Here is a 19,721-nt window from a genome sequence, read left to right on the forward strand (position 1 = left end):
CCTAAGGGTAAGGAAACAGGAAGGATATGCTGCTTGGTTATTTTTGGGGTTGTAGAGGTCAGGCAACTCAGCCTGTGTTGCGTGCAGTGAGCTCTCCTCTCCGGCTCCCTTTTCCCACACATGATGAAAGCTGTCATGTTCTGAGCCAACACACGCATGTGTTCCACTCAGAGCAGCTCAAGCCAAACCCCTCAATCAATTTCTATTCATAAACGCCCTTTCAGCAGCAAATAGTGGAAATAGTTCAGCTGTGCCTGGGGAATATGTATTGCGCACAAGGGGAATCTGATGGTGATTATATTGTGACGATGTCTCGGAACACACGTCATGTCAGTCACCGTAATTGTTGTTTTGGTCTGTACCAGGCAGCCTCTCGCCTCTCGGGGGCTGAGCAGGCCTACCAACCATGCCACAACAGTCGGTTTAGGACCTACACAACCCAAATGTGTATTTCACAATAATTGGCTTTCTGTGAGTTGAGAAAAACATGGGGGTGATCTTTAGGCTGAAAATTGCATTTGTTTGCCTGGCATTTACATAAGCTTCCTGTTGTCAGACCGAAGCTACACACTAGGCCTAGCTAACAGAAATGACTTTGATATCAAATACAAACATGGTGAATGTTATTTATGATTTTAAATGTACTAATTTTCAAATTCCAATAAAGAAATGTGTGACGTAGCTAGCATTATGGCTTCAAGGTCGACTGACTATGTTCATAATGATAGTTGACTGTAGGCCACAGAGCTTTGTTTATCCTTCGGCATCTGTATTTAAGAGAGTGTAGGCCTATAGCTCAACCTTTATTTAACTAGGCAAGTCAGTTAAGAACAAATTCTTATTCTACTATGACAGTCTACCCCAGCCAAACCCTCCCCTAACCCGGACAACACTCTGCCAATTGTGCGCCACCCTATGGGACTCCTCAGCACGGCCAGTTGTGATACAGCCCGGGATTGAACCAGGGTCTGTAGTGCACCCCTAGCACTGAGAGGCAGTGCCTTATACCACTGCGCCACTCAGTCAACTTAACTCTCCTTGTGTGGAACCATGTGTCTACTATAACAACCTCCACAACACAGAACATTCTTTTGGTTGTTCACCCGAAACACACACTGTTAACAGCTGTGCAGTATTTCACTCAACCTCTTCAGCTCGAGTGTTTTCTGTGCAAAGCAAAACCTCTCACTATTATAAGATCTGTGATCATGTGGCACTGACAGCAGGGCGGTCGTGGGAAGTCCCTGGGAAGAGACGAGAGCGAAAAAGTGGGAGAAGGAGAAACAATAGGAAGAAGATGGACAATGACAGAAAAGAGAGGGATGAATAATGAAAGGAAGGAAAGGAGGTTGAAGTTGATGGTTCTTCTCTCTCTCTTCTCTCTCTCTCTCTCTCTTTCTCTCTCTCTCTTCTTCTCTCTCTCTTCTCTCTCTCTCTCTCTCTTCCTCTCTCTCATCCTCTCTTTCACTCCGTCTCTCTCTTTCTCTCTCTCATCCCCTTTCTCATTCCCTCTCTCTTTCTCTCCTTCTCTCTCTCTCTATCATCCCCCTCTCTCTCTCTCACTCACTCACTCACTCACTCCCTCTCTCTCTTTCTCTCTTTCTTTATATCTGTCTCTCACACTCACACACACTCACCATACACACACACGTACACAGACTCCCCCCCCCCTCTCTCTGACTGTCTCCTCTGTAATGAGCTCCAGATGTGGAGCTGAGGGGGGGGAGTGAAGGGGGAGGAGGGGGGTAGCAGCGTGCATGTCATCTGTGCGGGTGGAGAGAGAGACGCCCGTCCAAAGGGACCCTGTCAGGCCTGATGGAGTGGCCAGGGCCTGGGGCGAGGGGTGCGGAGGACAAGGGGCGAGGAGGGGTACAGGGGGACGAGGGTTAGAGGGGTGAGGAGGGGTACAGGGGGGAGGGGGTCAGAGAGGCTGTACATCTGGAATCACTTCAGGTCAGTCTGGCCTGGCCGTGAAAGGTGAGCCAGGGCGCCACTGTGCTGTGCAGACCTGCAATGACCACGCACCCCTGGTACCTAGTACTATCCCATATAGACTACCATACAGCAAACCTCCACAGTGACCAATGCCGTCACAAACCAATATGGTCAAAAACAAGCCCTAACACTGTCTTAAAATAGTCCCTTTCTCATACACAACAAGGTGTAGGGACGACAAGCTGTAAAATACATTGGATTGCGCTGCAGAGATGTCAAACACCAGCAGTTTTATGGCAGGATATTCAGCGTCAAGTTAAGTCAACTAGTGTTTGTTTACGACAGGTTATGAAGGGCCAGTGAGTAGAAACACCTCTCTCTGACAGCCGCTGAACACACAGAGGCCACTGTGCCCACAGTTTTAGAGAGAGGATTTCCCTCCTCGTAAATATCTGTTTTTTAAAGATGGAATATTTTTGTTTGTGGTAATCAGCAGATCGTGAAAAGCTTGATGTTTTGGAGAGTAGCGTTATTCTGAAGAAGTCTGTCCCTGGGTTATAAAACATTTTTAAGTGGACATGCACAACTTTCAAAAGCCATTTTCTCTCCAAATGGTCACCAATTATTAGATTTTTTAAAAACAAATCCAATGTTTGAAATGGCCTCTGTTGCAGTTGCCGAATGGAAAAATGGCACTTGGTGTCATGGTTATTTTACAGTATGAATGATATCTATGGATATGGCCTCCTTAGGAGCATAATATTTGTTCCTTTTTATTTAGCAGAAGTCTTGAGCCATACCAAGATCCAAGTCACCGTAGAAAACAGTTAAATCAAGTACAGGCTTAACTGAATGAACCACAAAGACTGAATGCAATATTCCATTTTATTCAATAGTTTGGAGAATGGCCTCATCTCCGAGGGAAGATCCTCAGAGCCAGATGTGATGGCAGGTAGCTATGCGGGACTACTAGCCGGGCATCGAACCCCCCGCTGGGGTAAAGGAGTTACAATGACGCACCTTAAGGTTATTATAGCTGCTGGTGGTGGGGAGGTGAATGGTTGTTGAAAACTGTTGCTGAAAAACAGCAAGTGAGAGAACGAAGATAAGTTGACATATAAATACATCCCAAGACTTACGACCCATATTGGTTGAGAGAGAGGAAGGTGATAATTGCCAAAGTGAGCCCATAGGTTAAACATCAAGCGTGAGGAATGTGCATAACGGTGCCGTGCTTATAGGCTATAGGGTCAATAGGTGAATGTCATTCTGCACGTGGCTAATAGGAAAGAGGAGAAGAAACAAGACACTATGCCCCTAGAATAGGAAACAGAGTGAATTATGTTATGCTTCCTGGATGAAGTTAAATGAGCATTCAGACCGGCCTTCCTGATTGAACTTTGGTAAATTACATTTGATATGATTCCCTTTGGGAAATTCTAAATATTCTAAAATTCTAGATATTCTAAAATTCTAAACATTCCTAGATATTCTAAAATTCTAAATATAAAAAAATTCTAAATATTCCAAAATTCTAAATATTCAAAAATTCTAAAAATTCCTAGATATTCTAAAATTCTAAATATTCTAAAATTCTAAATATTAAAAAATTCTAGATACTCTAAAAGCGGCCTCCACATCTTTCTATTTAAATAGTTTAAATCTCATGTAGATATCGTGGCTGGATAGTGCAACCCTCAAATAGCTTTCAACCGTGTAAGTCTGACACAGTGGCATTACTTTGCTTGAGTTTATTAATATACATGATTATCTGTTACAAATAAAGAATATCATACAAAGATTAAGCGAAACTACGGTCTTGGATTCAGAAATAGGTTACATTAGCCTTTCCTGTATAGTGTACCATGGCATTATATGAATCAAAATGCGCCGGGAAAAAATGTTTGCTTGTCAGTGGAATAAAATGGAAAGACATGTGAGAAGAAAAAATATTAAAACGTATAAATGTTTGTAACCTCCCAAGGATAAGTCCTTGTTGATGTTGTTGTTGTTGTTGATCAGGAAGTTACTCATCCCATTCTGCTGTTATAATCCTATTGAATGCTCTATAATAAAAATACAGGAAACTCCATTTGAAAAGTCGTCCATCCTGGTGTCTCCTCCTCATCTCCTCCTCACCCCAAGGAAGTGGTCACTGTGGTCTTGACCGTGAATAAAACTAGAAATGGACACTGACAGCCTGACAGTCAGATTGATTCGGTCAGGATTTCCATATCTTTGGAGACTAGCCTTTCATTCAGTCAAAACCAAATTGAAAGAAAGAATAAAAACAGTCATTTGCTACAGAATCCAGTCCCAGTCTAGATCTCTTTGGTTTAATTGGTTGATCTCTTTGGTTTAATTGGTTGATCTCTTTTGTTTAATTGGTTGATCTCTTTTGTTTAATTGGTTAGTACAGACAGTGACAGTTCAGCGATGCTCAGGATAGGAGAGACGCGGCTCACAGAAACAGCCTCTCGTGATTCCCTCGCGTCGCTTGCTTTCTCATCAGATGCTTCAGGTTTGCGGACAGTATAGGAAGCAGGTCCATCGCTATAGCTCCGGAACGAGAGGAGACTTCAAGCTAAAATGGAGGGCAGATCTTAATCATCCCTGTGGGGGCCAGGCAGGGGTCTTACTGTCTGTCTGTGTGGGACAGACGTGTGTGAGAGAGAGAGAGAGACCCCAGCCCCACCATGAAGCCTCTCTCTCCCCCCTCTCTCCTCAGTTGACCGTGGGCACGTGGTTCAAGCTGTACTCCTTGGCTTTGAGCCGCAGGTTGGCGATGCTGTTAGCCATGTTCATTCCCTGGGATGTATTGGGGTTGGAGCATGTGGGGGGGTAGGTTGCCATGGCACTGGAGGAGAGAACGGTACAGAGGGCAAAGGTCAGATAGAATTGTAACCAGCGGCGATGGAGCCAACATGACAATGTGAGTTCAACTAGAATAGCATTGTTATTAACATCACAGAGCTCATCACGAGGAAAAACATAAAATGTGTTTAATTGTTCATTGCTGTAAAAGTCAAGATTTTGGCAGTCTTTTTAATGATGACTGAATAATTCATTTGTTTTGACTTACTCTGGAAAATACCAAGACACATCAAGCCAAAAAAATAAAAAAAATAAGGGACCACATGTAATAAAGTGAAAGAGTACTTGCTTTGTGAGGGCAGCATTTTCTGTGGCACTCGCATTGGCACTCCCTCCGGCATTGGGTACCAGCTTAATAAGAATATATAAATGGTGATGTATGTGTTAGCACCACATTAGTGTGATATAATTCACTGGCATTACTTCTGGTCATGTGACTATCCACTATAGTGAGTACAGCCGGGCCAGAAAGCCATCCCAATTTAGTCATTTAGCAGACGCTCTTATCCAGAGCGACTTGCCTACATTTTATTATTTGTCCCCCGTGGGAATCAAACCCACAACCCTGGCGTTGCAAGCTCCATGCTCTACCACCTGAGCCACACGGGTTCCCCACTGAGATACAGTTGGAGAATGCAGCCTTTGGTCATAGCGCCCAGGCCAGAAATGTTATACTTAGTTTCATGGGGGGGGGGGGGGGGGTTACTGTAAATCACAACCAATGTAACCAGAGGCACAAAAAATCCTGCCCAGTGGAGCCTGCTGTTGCTCTAGTGTTTATTATTTGGTATTGTATAACAGAGAAGGTCACAGGGATCAACAGTGGATTTCATACGGTTTGTTTTCAGATTATCACCTCATCACGAGGGCCATTGGATCTCTCATTCCTCCCTCGTGTTAAGGAGAATGGAGAAAAGGAATGAAAAGAGAGAAAGACTGGCCTGTTTACAGATACTCTGTAGTTTTAGAAATAGGACTCAATCTATATTGTGCCACCATAGATTATACAAAACATTCATGCACTGTGTTTTTAGAATATTAGTTTGTGATGGGTATAAGAAAGGTCATTGGAGAGAGTGTAGAACTGGAAAAAACTGAGAGATGGAGAGGAAAGTATAGGCCTGACTGAATTCAACCACTAAAACTATGACAAATAGGGCCAGGTTTTTCTACTGTTACTTGTAACACAAATCTTCAAAAAGAAACACACTATTGACTAAACCTGACTATTGTTTATCAAAGCCAAGGTCGAATACAGTGACTGTTTCATTGGATCCAGGTGGACCAAAAGAGAGATCTGGAAGGGTTAGTGTCAATATGTGGTGTATGCAGGTAAGAAAGGAGGAGGAAGTGGTGGTGGGGTGTTAGTGAGAGGAGAGGGGGTTGGAGGTTAGGGGTGGTGGGGTGTTAGTGAGGTGAGAGGGGGTTGGAGGTTAGGGGTGGTGGGGTGGTGGGGTGTTAGTGAGGTGAGAGGTTTGGAGGTTAGGGGTGGTGGGGTGTTAGTGAAAGGAGAGGGGGTTGGAGGTTAGGGGTGATGGGGTGGTGGGGTGTTAGTGAGAGGATAGGGGGTTGGAGGTTAGGGGTGGTGGGGTGGGCTGGTGGGGTGTTAGTGAGAGGAGAGGGGGTTGGAGGTTAGGGGTGATGGGGTGGTGGGGTGTTAGTGAAAGGAGAGGGGGTTGGAGGTTAGGGGTGATGGGGTGGTGGGGTGTTAGTGAGAGGAGAGGGGGTTGGAGGTTAGGGGTGGTGGGGTGTTAGTGAGAGGAGAGGGGGTTGGAGGTTAGGTGTGGTGGGGTGGTGGGGTGTTAGTGAAAGGAGAGGGGGTTGGAGGTTAGGTGTGGTGGGGTGGTGGGGTGTTAGTGAAAGGAGAGGGGGTTGGAGGTTAGGGGTGATGGGGTGGTGGGGTGTTAGTGAGAGGAGAGGGGGTTGGAGGTTAGGGGTGATGGGGTGGTGGGGTGTTAGTGAGAGGAGAGGGGGTTTGAGGTTAGGGGTGGTGGGGTGGTGGGGTGATAGTGAGAGGAGAGGGGGTTGGAGGTTAGGGGTGGTGGGGTGTTAGTGAGAGGAGAGGGGGTTGGAGGTTAGGGGTGGTGGTGTGTTAGTGAAAGGAGAGGGGGTTGGAGGTTAGGGGTGGTGGTGTGTTAGTGAGAGGAGAGGGGGTTGGAGGTTAGGGGTGGTGGGGTGTTAGTGAAAGGAGAGGGGGTTGGAGGTTAGGGGTGGTGGGGTGGTGGGGTGTTAGTGAGAGGTGAGGGGGTTGGAGGTTAGGGGTGGTGGGGTGTTAGTGAGAGGAGAGGGGAGAGGGGGTTGGAGGTTAGGGGTGGTGGGGTGGTGGGGTGTTGGTGAGAGGAGAGGGGGTTTGGAGGTTAGGGGTGGTGGGGTGGTGGGGTGTTAGTGAGGGGAGAGGGGGCTGGAAGTGGCATTAAGGAAGGGGTGGTAGGGTTAAAGTGTGGTTATTGCAGGAGCAAGGGGTGAGAGAGGGAGCCTGGGGTCTGAAGGAGAGAGCGGTTGGATCTGTGTTTTCGGTGAAAGGGGTAGAGCTATGACAATGATAGGAAGGGGGGGGGTGAGAGGGTCTACCTGTAAGGAGAGGCACTGCCCCAGGATAGGTAGTCATTTGGGCGGGGGGCCGGACGGGGTACGATGGGCTGCTCCACGGCCGTGACGTCCCCGGAGTAGGACTTAAGGAGCGAGGCGTTCTTGCTGGCCAACATGGCTCGCTCGTTCCGACGAAACTTTGCTCTTCTATTCTGAAACCACACCTGGGAAAAATACATACAAATGAGCGCACATTCAAATAATTAATGTACAGTAGTCCCTCAAATATAACCAGTCCAATTGATAATGACAGTAATTATAGACGTTTAATTTAGCTACAGTTTATAAACTACTTTTAATACTGATATAAATCCTTCACACTATATCTCTATGTAAAGTGTTATTCATATCTTAATATTTCAGAACTTATATCATATTTAACTCCTGAATTCAATTCAACACACACACACACACACACCACATGCCTCCTTTGTTAGCAGATCAAGGGCCTGACTGGGGAACTAATAATGCCGTTCCTCACTCTGAAATCAAATCCATTATTAAACGTTTTGGGAGCGCCGAGGCTCGGGAGGCACAGCTTACGCAGCGCCTCAGGAATGAGCCCAAAGTCTCTTTTATCAAAGGATTTCTGCATCCCGCTCTGGTACGAATTAATCACAGATGTTCGCTCTCTCTCCTTCACTCTCTTGTTCAGTCTCTCCCTTTCTCTCTCTCTCTCCATCTCTCTCTCTCTCACACACACACGCACCCACACATACACAACTGTGCCATCAAGATCTACCCAATGTTTTTAATAAATATCATACATTTGTCTGATATAGCGAAATAGCCTGCAAGGTCCTTGGGTCCTAATAGTTTCCATGATTAGAGGACACAAGAACGTGGGAGCCTGAGGATCACCTATTAGGATTATGCTGTGGAGTCCTCTTTATGATGAGATAACACAAGAACGTGGGAGCCTGAGGATCACCTATTAGGATTATGCTGTGGAGTCCTCTTTATGATGAGATAACATAAGAACGTGGGAGCCTGAGGATCACCTATTAGGATTATGCTGTGGAGTCCTCTTTATGATGAGATAACACAAGAATGTGGGAGCCTGAGGATCACCTATTAGGATTATGCTATGGAGTCCTCTTTATGATGAGATAACATAAGAACGTGGGAGCCTGAAGATCACCTATTAGGATTATGCTGTGGAGTCCTCTTTATGATGAGATAACATAAGAAGGTGGGAGCCTGAAGATCACTTATTAGGATCACCTGGCTGGGGCTATTAGGATTACAGTATTCTAATGACTGGGAGGTCGTGGTTCTCTGTGGCTCAGTTGGTAGAGACGATGAGGCCACCCAAACTAAAAATATATGCTTAGGATAAAAGCGTCTGCTAAATGGCATAATGTGATCCTACCTGCACCCGTGCCTCTGTGAGGTTGACCCTGCGTGCCAGGTCCTCTCTGACGAAGGCGTCGGGGTAGTGTGTCCTCTCAAACACCCTCTCCAGAGCCTGCAGCTGGCTGCTGTTGAACGTAGTTCTGTTCCTCCTCTGTTTCCTCTTCTTCTTCTCTTCTGCGTTCAGCTGCTCATCTACAACACAACATCATGGTCAGACACAGGAAATACTTCGCACAGACTAACTGTATAATATGATCTGTGATCTAACAGAAACAGTAAACATCCTCTCACTGTTGGCTGTCTGCTCCCAATAAGTATTTTTATATCCTACATTTGTTTATCCCATTTATATGCATACAGGTTCACACAGATAAACATACTACGATAGAGATATATGTTATATTTTATACGGTGTATAATGTACTGAATACAGGTACACACACATAGGCTTACAGTACATAAACACTTCCTGTCAATAGGACCATATTGTCTCTCAAGTGTGTTCACTGTGGACTGTTTCTACAACCCAGTTTGTTGTCTTCATGTAACGTAATGAGAGAAAGAGGGAAAGATAGAGGGGGGAGGAGAAAGAGAGAGAGAGAAAGAGAGAGAGAGACATCGTTACAACACTGTATATAGCCATAATATGACATTTGAAATGTCTCTATTCCTTTGGAACCTTTGTGAGTGTAGTGTTTACTGTAAATTTTGTATAGTTTATTTCACTTTTGTTTATTATCTAGTCCACTAGATTTGGCAATGTTAACATGTTTCCCATGCCAATAAGGCCCTTTGAATTGAATTGAATTGAATTGAGAGGGAAAGTGAGAGAGAGAGAGAGAGAGAGAGAGAGAGAGAGAGAGAGAGAGAGAGAGAGAAAGAGAGAGCATGAGAGAGAGAGCATGAGAGGGAGGGAGAGAGAGCATGAGAGAAAGAGAGAGAGAGGGGAAGAGAGGGGGAGAGAGAGAGAGAGAGAGAGAGAGGAAGAGAGGGGGAGAGAGAGAGAGAGAGAGAGAGAGAGAGAGAGAGAGAGAGAGAGAGAGAGAGAGAGAGGAAGAGAGAGAGGGGAGGGAGAGAGAGAGAGAGAGAGAGAGAGAGAGAGAGAGAGAGAGAGAGAGAGAGAGAGAGAGGAAGAGAGAGGGAGAGGGAGAGAGAGCAGGAGAGAGTGAGAAGACTTTTCTTGTCAATCACCAACTATGTATGCTTTATTTCTCTCCTCAGAGGATGTATAACCTCTTCTATGACTTTATTGTACTGAGAATGTTATAATTGTTATTGTTGCTACAGTGGGCGAACGTGTGAATCCAAATTAAGCCTACAAGTCTCTTTTGGGGGATAGTTGCACCATTTCACGCGGAAGAACAACCATTTACAGTTCTCAGTAAGTTCCCACGATGTTGTCATCTTTTACCCATTCATCAACGGAAAACCATGATGAATGCACTGAACAACAGCCATAAAGTTCATATTAAAAGGCCTATTCTCTTAGTAAGTTTATTTTCTTTATAGCAAGGCAACACAGAATGGAGTATATATTAAACTTCATGTTTCTCTTTATTTTACCAATCACATTTTCTGTCGCCTATTGCTGTGGTTGGCCTAGTGGTCGAAAATTTGGAAGACTCAAGAAGGCCCCAAATATGTAGGTTTTATATCAGGAATACACCCGGAGAGACTAATAATACAACAGCAAAAAAATGCGCACAGTCGACATTGGGAACACAGTCGACATTGGGAACACAGTCGACATTGGGAACACAGTCGACATTGGGAACACAGTCGACATTGGGAACACAGTCGACATTGGGAACACAGTCGACATTGTGAACACAGTCGACATTGGGAACACAGTCGACATTGTGAACACAGTCGACATTGGGAACACAGTCGACATTGGGAACACAGTCGACATTGGGAACACAGTCGACATTGGTAACACAGTCGACATTGTGAACACAGTCGACATTGTGAACACAGTCGACATTGGGAACACAGTCGACATCGGGAACACAGTCGACATTGTGAACACAGTCGACATTGTGAACACAGTCGACATTGTGAACACAGTCGACATTGGGAACACAGTCGACATTGGGAACACAGTCGACATCGGGAACACAGTCGACATCGGGAACACAGTCGACATTGGGAACACAGTCGACATTGGGAACACATTCGACATTGGGAACACAGTCGACATTGGGAACACAGTCGACATTAGGAACACAGTCGACATCGGGAACACAGTCGACATTAGGAACACAGTCGACATTGGGAACACAGTCGACATTGGGAACACAGTCGACATTGGGAACACAGTCGACATTAGGAACACAGTCGACATTGGGAACACAGTCGACATTAGGAACACAGTCAACATTGGGAACACAGTCGACATTGGGAACAGTCGACAATGGGGACACAGTCGACATTGGGAACACAGTCGACTTAGGAACACAGTCGACATTGGGAACACAGTCGACATTGGGAACACAGTTCCAGGGCTATAAGAGGCTTATCTTAATTATACCATTAATGATCAAATACTGTGTAAAAAAAAGTTTGAAACTAGAATGTATAAAATACATGTATTATGTTATGCTAATAATTTATATTAATCTGAAACCAATTGTGAATTCTGTAAAGTTGCAATTGCACTCATTGTAATAGGGTATCTTGTTGTAAACTAATGATAAAAGAACAACTGCTAAGTCACCGCGTAGCAGCAGACGATATAACAGGACATAAAGGCTATTTCTGTTATTATGTTACTCATATCAATTACATGTATCATAGCGTAATGGGCGTGGGAAATGGGCTTCAAAAATCATTATTAGGCTAAATAATTGTGCATAAAAAAAATATACACATTTTTACAATACAACGATTGCCAAAATAATGTAATCGATATAGGCTATTTGTTTCTATCAAAATTAGCTGAGGTTTATTCGTTGCCAAAAAGGATCATTTGTAAGTTTCGAAATTACAAATTTAAACATGAACTGAAAATCGATAGGATAGTTCTGCACTAGGAAAATACCCACTGGGCACAAATGTCAGTTCAACGTCTAGTTTTGATTTACATTTGGTTGAGTTGTCAACTAAGGTGAATTCAAAGTGAAATCAACCAACAATGTCACTATGTCATTGGATTTAGGTTGCAGGTTGGGTGAAAAAAACAACTAAGACCCTTACATTGATGACTCTTGCAAATCCAAACTGTTTTCCACGTCATCAATTATTGTATTTTTTTAATGATATGGAAACAACGATTATTCAACCCGTTTTTGCCCAGTAGGTATGTTGTTTGTCCCTGCTAAAAGAATACATTAAAACCATGTTATTATGTGAAGGCCTAAGAAATATAATAATCTGAGCTGAAAACATTAGGCCAAAGGTGCAGTTGTTGTTTGCATACTGACAAATGGCGTGATGCTTTACTGGAGGCTGATCGAACCACATAAGAAACATTTTATGTGGTAAACGGGGTGAAAACCATTCAATTTCAACGGATGCCTATAATCATGATGATTTAGGCCTTAACCAAATTATAGTAGTCTAGAGCCTACTGCGATCTGACTACATGAACATTTTTTTTATGGGAATTAGTTAAAGCTCGTGTGAAATTGTTGGTAATATATTTTAAAAGTAAGAAAATTCACAACGATGACTTATGGGCTTTGCATGATGTTAATTGTCCAAGCTATGTGTTCCGCCTCCTAATATTACACGTTTATTGCTTGTTTTCTATAGGCCTAAATGTGTGTACGAATACCAAACATTACACAAACATCCCAACATGATTCATTACGGAACATAGTTATTCTTGACAAGCAGATCTAATGACGTTGTGTTATTTGATCCCGTAATTGTCACAGCCACGTCAACAGGACACATCCGATAATTATGACAAATTATTATGTAGAAATATTCTGAAGTTGTTTGACAAGCGAAATAACTGTGAATTAACGACATCAACTTGCGCCTTCCCTTACCCACGTTTCTCACATACCTCTCCTCGAGGTCCGATTTACCCGTAAAATAACAATAACACTCATTAAACCCTAACGTTTCTGTCAACCTCTCCAAATGACTCTGGATAGGAGGGCGTATCACCCGGGACCTGACGGGTTCATTTACTCTCTCAACAGTATGGCTGAATGGGGAAAACCCGCAGGTTCTTTTGCTTTTAATAGGGTGTATCCAAATTGACTTCAGTCTCCTCTATCGCATTTTAAAAAAAAAAAAAATTATAGACAAACCACATTTCAGGCTATCCTCCTGACCCATCTAAGTCATCAAGGCAGTTGTGGACGCCTACATAGTAGTGTTTGTTTTGATTTATTATTGTAAAGCTTGACTTTTCCATAATATGTATTTTTGTTGACTATATTCACCAACATCGCCATACTTCGTTGACGTCAAAGTGTTAATGGTAAATGAATGGTCGTTTTCAGTGTAGTCGTCAGAGACGATATATTACCACGAGTCACGAAGGACTCTATATTTCAACGGGGAAAGACTGTGCAAGACTTAATGAAAATAAATGAAAGTAGCTTGCAGTATTGTGTTCATAATTCTGTACGGTATTTGTTCACACTGTACACTGCAATTCTTCTCCAAAGAGGCCCACTCAAATTACCGATGGCGCACACCAAAATGGGTTCAAACCTCAAATCATTCGAATTATTTTGCGAATTATTAACAACATGGGTTCCTATAGTTTACACGATATAGACCTAGCCTGCATTTGCTAATGTAGCCTAATAATCAATTTCTGCGTTAAGGTGTTAATCAGTCCCGAGTGTATAGGCTGCACTTGGTGTCCACTTCTTACTTACTCTCCTGCTGGGTGGTGTCGCTCCCACTGGTCAGCCCCGGGGACTCCAGCATATTCCTCCCTGCCTCACCGACACTCTCGTCCGCCTGTGTCCCAACCATTTCCCTGGCCTCCTCCAGATCCAACAGGTGGCTCACGGAGAAGTTCTTTTTGGCTTGAAGGTTTTCCAGATTCGATGTAATCGGACTCTCTAAGCGATTTGATATCGTTGCTTGCCTGTCCCTTACATGTGCATAGCTAGAAGTCATGACGCAAATAGGATACAGTAGAAAAAAACTGAGCAATAATAATAAGCGAGCCAAATGTATCCTTGCACATAGAACGCACGAACAGGAACAGCGCCTACAAACCAGCCGGAGAAACCTCAGTTTTCCAAGCAAAGCACAGTTGCTGCTCACATCCAGACGCAGCAGCGGCAGTAAACCAAACTTCTACAGATAGAAGAAAAAAGCTTTTCCTCTTGTTTGTTTTCCCTCGATCACAAATCTCTACGCATCCGGTCCATCCATACACGCGCATAAACAACAAATAGAGTCTCCATGTAAAATCACAGCGTCCTGCATCTGGGTTTTCAAGAAGTCCTCTTAAAAAGTCCTCCCCACTTCCCACTCCTGTTGACTCACGGTCGCAACTGACTGAGCTTAACTGATGCCGAACAGATGCGCTCGTGTGTGCGTAAAGCTGGCTCAGCTCAGGGCTGAACGCACTGGGAAACTGACTCTGCAATGGCTAAGGCACCTTTCTTGGAACTATTGCTTTTTCTCAGTGAGAATCAGTCGACTCTCTCATGCTTTCCCTTCACTCTCTCTCTGTTTCTCTCAGTCTCTGCTTCTCTCTTGCTCTGGCACTTCAAATGAGGCGCACGCTGGCACGCTGCGGATGCTGCCTGAACCAGCCGGGGAGTAAATGAAACTCTGAGACTCCTGGGAGGGTAGATGGACCATAATAGGAGTCCGTAATTACGTGGCGATGCTTGTGTGCTGTTTCTGACGTTTCACAGAGCCCCTCGCTACGCTCCCGTCCTCCTCAAGCTCTACCCTCCCCTTTCAGCAGCAAACAACCACACCAACAACATCTCCACCACCCAAAACCCACTGATTAAGGCTTTTTCACGAATCTCTGGCAACCTTAACCAACCCCTTGGACCCCGCGGCGGGAAGAGCCCCAGGAGCTCTGGAGGGGAGGGATAATTATCACCCCATGTGATGATAGCGTCAGTAAAGAGATTTTAACTGTCGGGGTATATCGGCCCCAGACCAACCCAATCACTATTACTGTTCAGGACGATTTATTGTCAATGTCTCCTCGTAAAACTGTTATCAGAACAGCAATTATGCAGTATACTTTGAATACCCACATATCTGATGAACATGTGGCCCATGGCAACATGTTCATTAGATATGTGGGTATTCAAAGTATACTGCATAATTGCTGTTCTGATAACAGTTTTACGAGGAGACATTGACAATAAATCGTCCTGAACACAAATAAAGAACCTCTCCTTTCCAGCTCATATAGCTAGCTCAAACAAATACCAAATAAAAACAATGGTAACCAATACATTCTTAATTAATCAACTGTAATGATGCCGTTATTGGCATTGCTTAGCTATGATTCACCTAGGCACACAATAGGCTATAACCAAAGCCAAACCCCAGACATTCTAATAGGCTGCACAAGCCGTTGTCTGACAAACATACATTTGTAATACTTTGGGTTTAGTGCAAAATTATATTCAGAATTGTTGGAATTGGGGTCTCATTTTGTGTGCGCTCTGACTGGGGGTCTTGACAGGGGGGCTCGGGGTGGGATGGAGGAATGGAGGGATGGAGGGAGTGACGTGTTTAGATGGCAGGAGTATAGACCCACTATAGGCTCCATACTGCCATAGACATCCCGTAGATTCCAGCCCCTGATCTGGGAAAAGAACCCTTGATGCCATCAAAGGGACGCGGATTGAATCCAGATGTTATTTTCTCGTTCTTTCCATGTATTTAATGAAGGCGCGGGGATAGAGTAGTGTTTTTCATCATTAGTTTTCCCTCCAGATTTTTTTTCCCTGCCTACACGTTCATTCCAGTGCCAGTGTCGAAAGCCTCCCCAACAGTCTCGGCCTAAACCTCAAAGCTCCATCTAGGCTACTCTTTTCACTCCCGCTTAAATAATGTTATACGACAAAGTTACGACAAAACCTATTCCTTCATGTTTGTCTGGCCAAAAAGAAAGGTCAATGTTACTCTGTATGAAATGTGCCATCCGAAGTCTGGCCTGACCTTTGGAACTATAGGTTATTCCGGCAAAAAATAAATATATTCATATGATTATTTCTCATTTAAACTCCTTATAGCCTGCATACTGATATGCACATGTAAGCGTGGCACATGTATGTACAAATATCGTATTCAAAGTAGCAAAGGGAAGTTTCAGGAGAGGATAATATTTGTGAAATGTTTTTTAACATCAGCTATTGCCGCCTAAATGCCCATAAAAGCCCCAATCTCTGCACATTTGCAAGGGTCAAGCAAACATGTTTTGCGTAAACAGCACTTTTGTAATTAATATGTAATTAAAAAGCAGAAACATCGTTACCAATCCATCCAAGGAATCAAATTACGCCCATGCGCTATAGTTGCGTTTTTACACACGTGGACCATTGACCCTTGATTGTCATTTCAGGCAAAGGCAATGATTAGTCTGACAAAAAAACCATACTAATTCACCGTTAATATGTTAATGGTTATATATGTCTCCATTATGTTTAACTTCTAGGATTTTTTTTCACCGATGTTTTTATCCTTTTAAAACGTAATAAGCTCAAATGCACCGACATATTACGAACAATGGGGAAGAAACAACGAATGTAACAGTGAAATACCGTTATTGCCTTGCTGTAAACCGATGTCTAAGATTCAATAAGATCATTTGATAACACACTTTACACCTAATTTTGGCCATCTTCATAACAGTTCAATCATTGTTTCGTGCATATTATGTGCAGTTAATGAATTCTCTCTGGATATTCAAAGAGTGGCTACAGGCATAAGAGAAACGTAAGGTACTAGGCATACATCATTTTGATACATCACTTGTGAAAGCTGTGTAACAGTCAGTAAAGATAGGCTACAGAGAATCGTACAAAATGGGTGCTGAGTAGACATTTCACAGAAAAAACATTTGGGAAAGAAAGACGTTTTCAGTTTTTCAAGCAGCAAGAGCTGTGTACCACAATTAAAATGTTGAAATAATCTACACAGAATGTATTTTGGGGGGAATACCTGTTTTTTCAGACAATAACATGAGTACAGAAACATAATACAGTGTAAATAATAACCGAAAGGTTTGAAATAATGGCCAATAATGTCGGCCTACTTTAACAAGGCCTATTGGGTTTTAGATTTTAGGTTTATGGAGCAATGACATGAAGTATATGCTCTAAAATATAGTTCCAGCTTTGGGACGCATGAAACCGTTGCCTACAGAAGAAGGCAACAGCAGCCGTTGGCTTTATAATCAGAATCAGCGCTGGTGAATTAATTTCACACGCGCATGGCTTTGTAAACTCGGCGTGTTGTTTAATCGGGAGCAGATTGGTTTTTATGTCGGAACACAACACAGGCAGTTTGCAATTAGCGTGAGAGAGTTTTCAATGTTGGAACAATAGAGGTAGAGACTAGAGAGAGAGAGAGACCGTGTCGCATGTCCCTTCAGAGTCGCATGGCCCAAATGGCAGAGAGGGACTGAAATTTAACACACAATGACGTATCGGCAATACGGTTATCAATACTATATCCAAGTGGAAACACTTGCAGTAAATTATCTACTGTTAATCCACGAACCAGTAAAAATTAAACAGCTTCTGTGCGTTCAAATTATTTAGATGATCTCGATTAAAAATGGCCAATGTTGATTATATTGTTATTGAAAACATCTGCCAATTGTGGATTCGAATGTTGTAATCCGAACTCGGTGCCTGCGCGAGGGATTTGCAGTTCAACAGGTCTCAAGATGAGAATTCCCTCGTCGCAGCAATCAGTGATGGAGAGGGGGTGGAGGGGTGGGGGGGGGGGGGGGGGGGGGGCAACACATAGTTTCGCGTCCAGGATATGGAGAGTCAACTAGGAGGCTATTTTACTCCCAATTAGAGAAATAAAGGTGGACATGGGCCAACGCGCTAACCCAATAGGCACTAAGGGTCACTGGACAGCACTGCAGCCAGCCAGTCAGCCCGGCCGACAGAGACGCATGCTGCGGACTAAGATGAGTACAAGTTATTCAGCCAAGAGCAAGGCAATATTTCAGCTAATACACCACTAAATCAGCAACAACAGAAAAACATACAAAGTGTGTGTTTTCATTGGGGGAATTGAATAAGCGCTGGTTGGTTGACCAAACTGCAATTATCCTTAAAGTCAATGGCAATGCACATGCAGGCCTAGTAACCTTCAGTGTTTCACAGAACAATTTTCAACAATTTCGATGCGTATTTACATAATTATTCAAACACAGGCCTTTTTATAAGTAACGAAAATTCAAAGTAGGCTAAATTAAATAATATACTATATAAAATCAAATTAACTTTCGTTCAATAAGCTATATACAGGCCTAGCGGTTTCTAAATTAATAATTGTATGTCATACACTTAAAAGAGAAAATGAATATGTCTGATTCCATATCGTATCTGATAACATGAGCAGGCTAGGCCTGGCCTGGCTTAAATGCTTATTACACTGATTACACGGGTCATTAAGCCCACATTATCAACATGAAAATGTATAGCGAAAACTGTACTTTCTCTCTCTCTCTCAAATTCTAATTCAGGGTAGGCATATGTTTCACACAGTTCCATATATCTACAGCTGTATTACCGATTTCGATATGGCTGAGGCTAACAAATAGACCTATCATTTAGAAATACTTTGATAAATAACGTGATCGAAGAAGCCCAAATATAGGCTACACCTTAGCCTATTAGAGCCTTTACACAAACATTATTTTTTACCGCCATAAGCAAACTGTGCAGTGCAGTTATAATTGAACTCTCGACCATGAACTTTAACTCATAAATAATTAACAAATAGCCTATCAGTTGTTTAATGTCAGTGTACTTTTTGATAGGCCTAATATGATATTAAAAGTGTACTTTGTCCTATATATGTTGACAATAAAAGCGCACCAGGAATTAATTATATATAGCATATTCATTAATTAAAACATTTGGGATATTGGGTCAAAGCCTTAATTATTCATGATTTATGCAAATACAATTCATTTTCCATACTCCAGTGTCAAGGTCAAAATTCAATAACGCCGACGGGCCAGATGGCGGAGATTTTCAGTAAAAGTTGATCTCACAGCTTCTCTGTGGTTGGTTCTCGGGTTACACGGCCCTTCTCGACCTGTCTAGGGACGATAGCGCCACATAAATCACACAGTGCTCTAGAAGTCTACTGCTTTCTGAAGTTGTTGGGCTTTACCGCTTCACCAAACCCAATGGCTAATAGTCAATTCCAATTCGTGTTTTTGTATACTTCTACCTTATAGCCTTTAGATTCCATAATAGTTGGTTACATACCCTACTGAATTAGTACAAGTCAGCTCTATATTTTTTTCAATATGATTTATCCCATAGAAGAACAGTCGCTATACTATTTTCTGAGGCATAGATGCACTATTAGGCCATAAGCAATGGCATACACGCAAATACCGGTAGGCTTTAAACATCCATCAATAAATAACACATAGTTATTAAATCAAATTAGTAAAATATCATCATTTCAGGCAGGATATTAAACGCATTAAAGCGTTGACCTGTGAGGTGGCGGGGACATTCAGTGGTCACTCACTACTCGCTAACTAATTAAAAGAGCTGGGTTTATGGTCTCCCTTTCAGACGGCCAGATGTGACCAAAGCGCTGTAAAATCTGAGCGGTTTACAGAACGCTTACTGCACTTTAAAATGACTTGAAAAAGCGATGGGAGTTCGAAACTATTCTCACTAAACTCCACTACGGCACCACAAGGTCCAATAAGGAATGCGTTTACCTTACAGCACCTAGAAAGACAGAATTAAACAGATCATTCAAAATACTAATTTCGTATAATGAAAATGACAAAAACAAAGCAAATC

The 19,721-nt window shown here is 43.0% G+C and overlaps 1 protein-coding gene across 2 annotated transcripts; it reads right to left on the bottom strand.

The window, feature by feature from the left end:
* Positions 1–2,808: 2,808 nt before the first annotated feature.
* On the bottom strand, positions 2,809–14,498 carry LOC139410266 (paired related homeobox 1b). 2 transcript variants are annotated; one of them, XM_071155744.1, is made up of 5 exons: positions 13,596–14,498; positions 8,771–8,946; positions 7,381–7,562; positions 5,099–5,160; positions 3,676–4,792 (listed from the first exon to the last, which is right to left on the bottom strand). In XM_071155744.1, exons 1-5 carry the CDS (start codon positions 13,840–13,842, stop codon positions 4,737–4,739), a joined length of 723 nt encoding a protein of 240 aa, XP_071011845.1. In that variant the 5' UTR covers positions 13,843–14,498; the 3' UTR covers positions 3,676–4,736. The 2 variants fall into 2 exon arrangements, with proteins under 2 accessions (XP_071011844.1, XP_071011845.1); XM_071155743.1 differs by lacking the exon at positions 5,099–5,160 and having other exon boundaries at positions 2,809–4,792; positions 13,596–14,482.
* Between the last annotated feature and the right edge of the window lie 5,223 nt (positions 14,499–19,721).

The sequence above is a fragment of the Oncorhynchus clarkii genome, chromosome 5 (assembly GCF_045791955.1).
Source record: "Oncorhynchus clarkii lewisi isolate Uvic-CL-2024 chromosome 5, UVic_Ocla_1.0, whole genome shotgun sequence".
NCBI lineage: Eukaryota > Metazoa > Chordata > Actinopteri > Salmoniformes > Salmonidae > Oncorhynchus > Oncorhynchus clarkii.

Coding starts and splice junctions, on each gene's coding strand:
- LOC139410266 (XM_071155743.1), bottom strand. CDS start 13,842: ATGACTTCTAGCTATGCACATGTAAGGGACAGGCAAGCAACGATATCA. Junction 7,563..8,770: donor TCACAGAGGCACGGGTGCAG/GTAGGATCACAT, acceptor TATTTTTCCCAG/GTGTGGTTTCAGAATAGAAG. Junction 4,793..7,380: donor GGCAGTGCCTCTCCTTACAG/GTAGACCCTCTC, acceptor TCTCTCCTCCAG/TGCCATGGCAACCTACCCCC.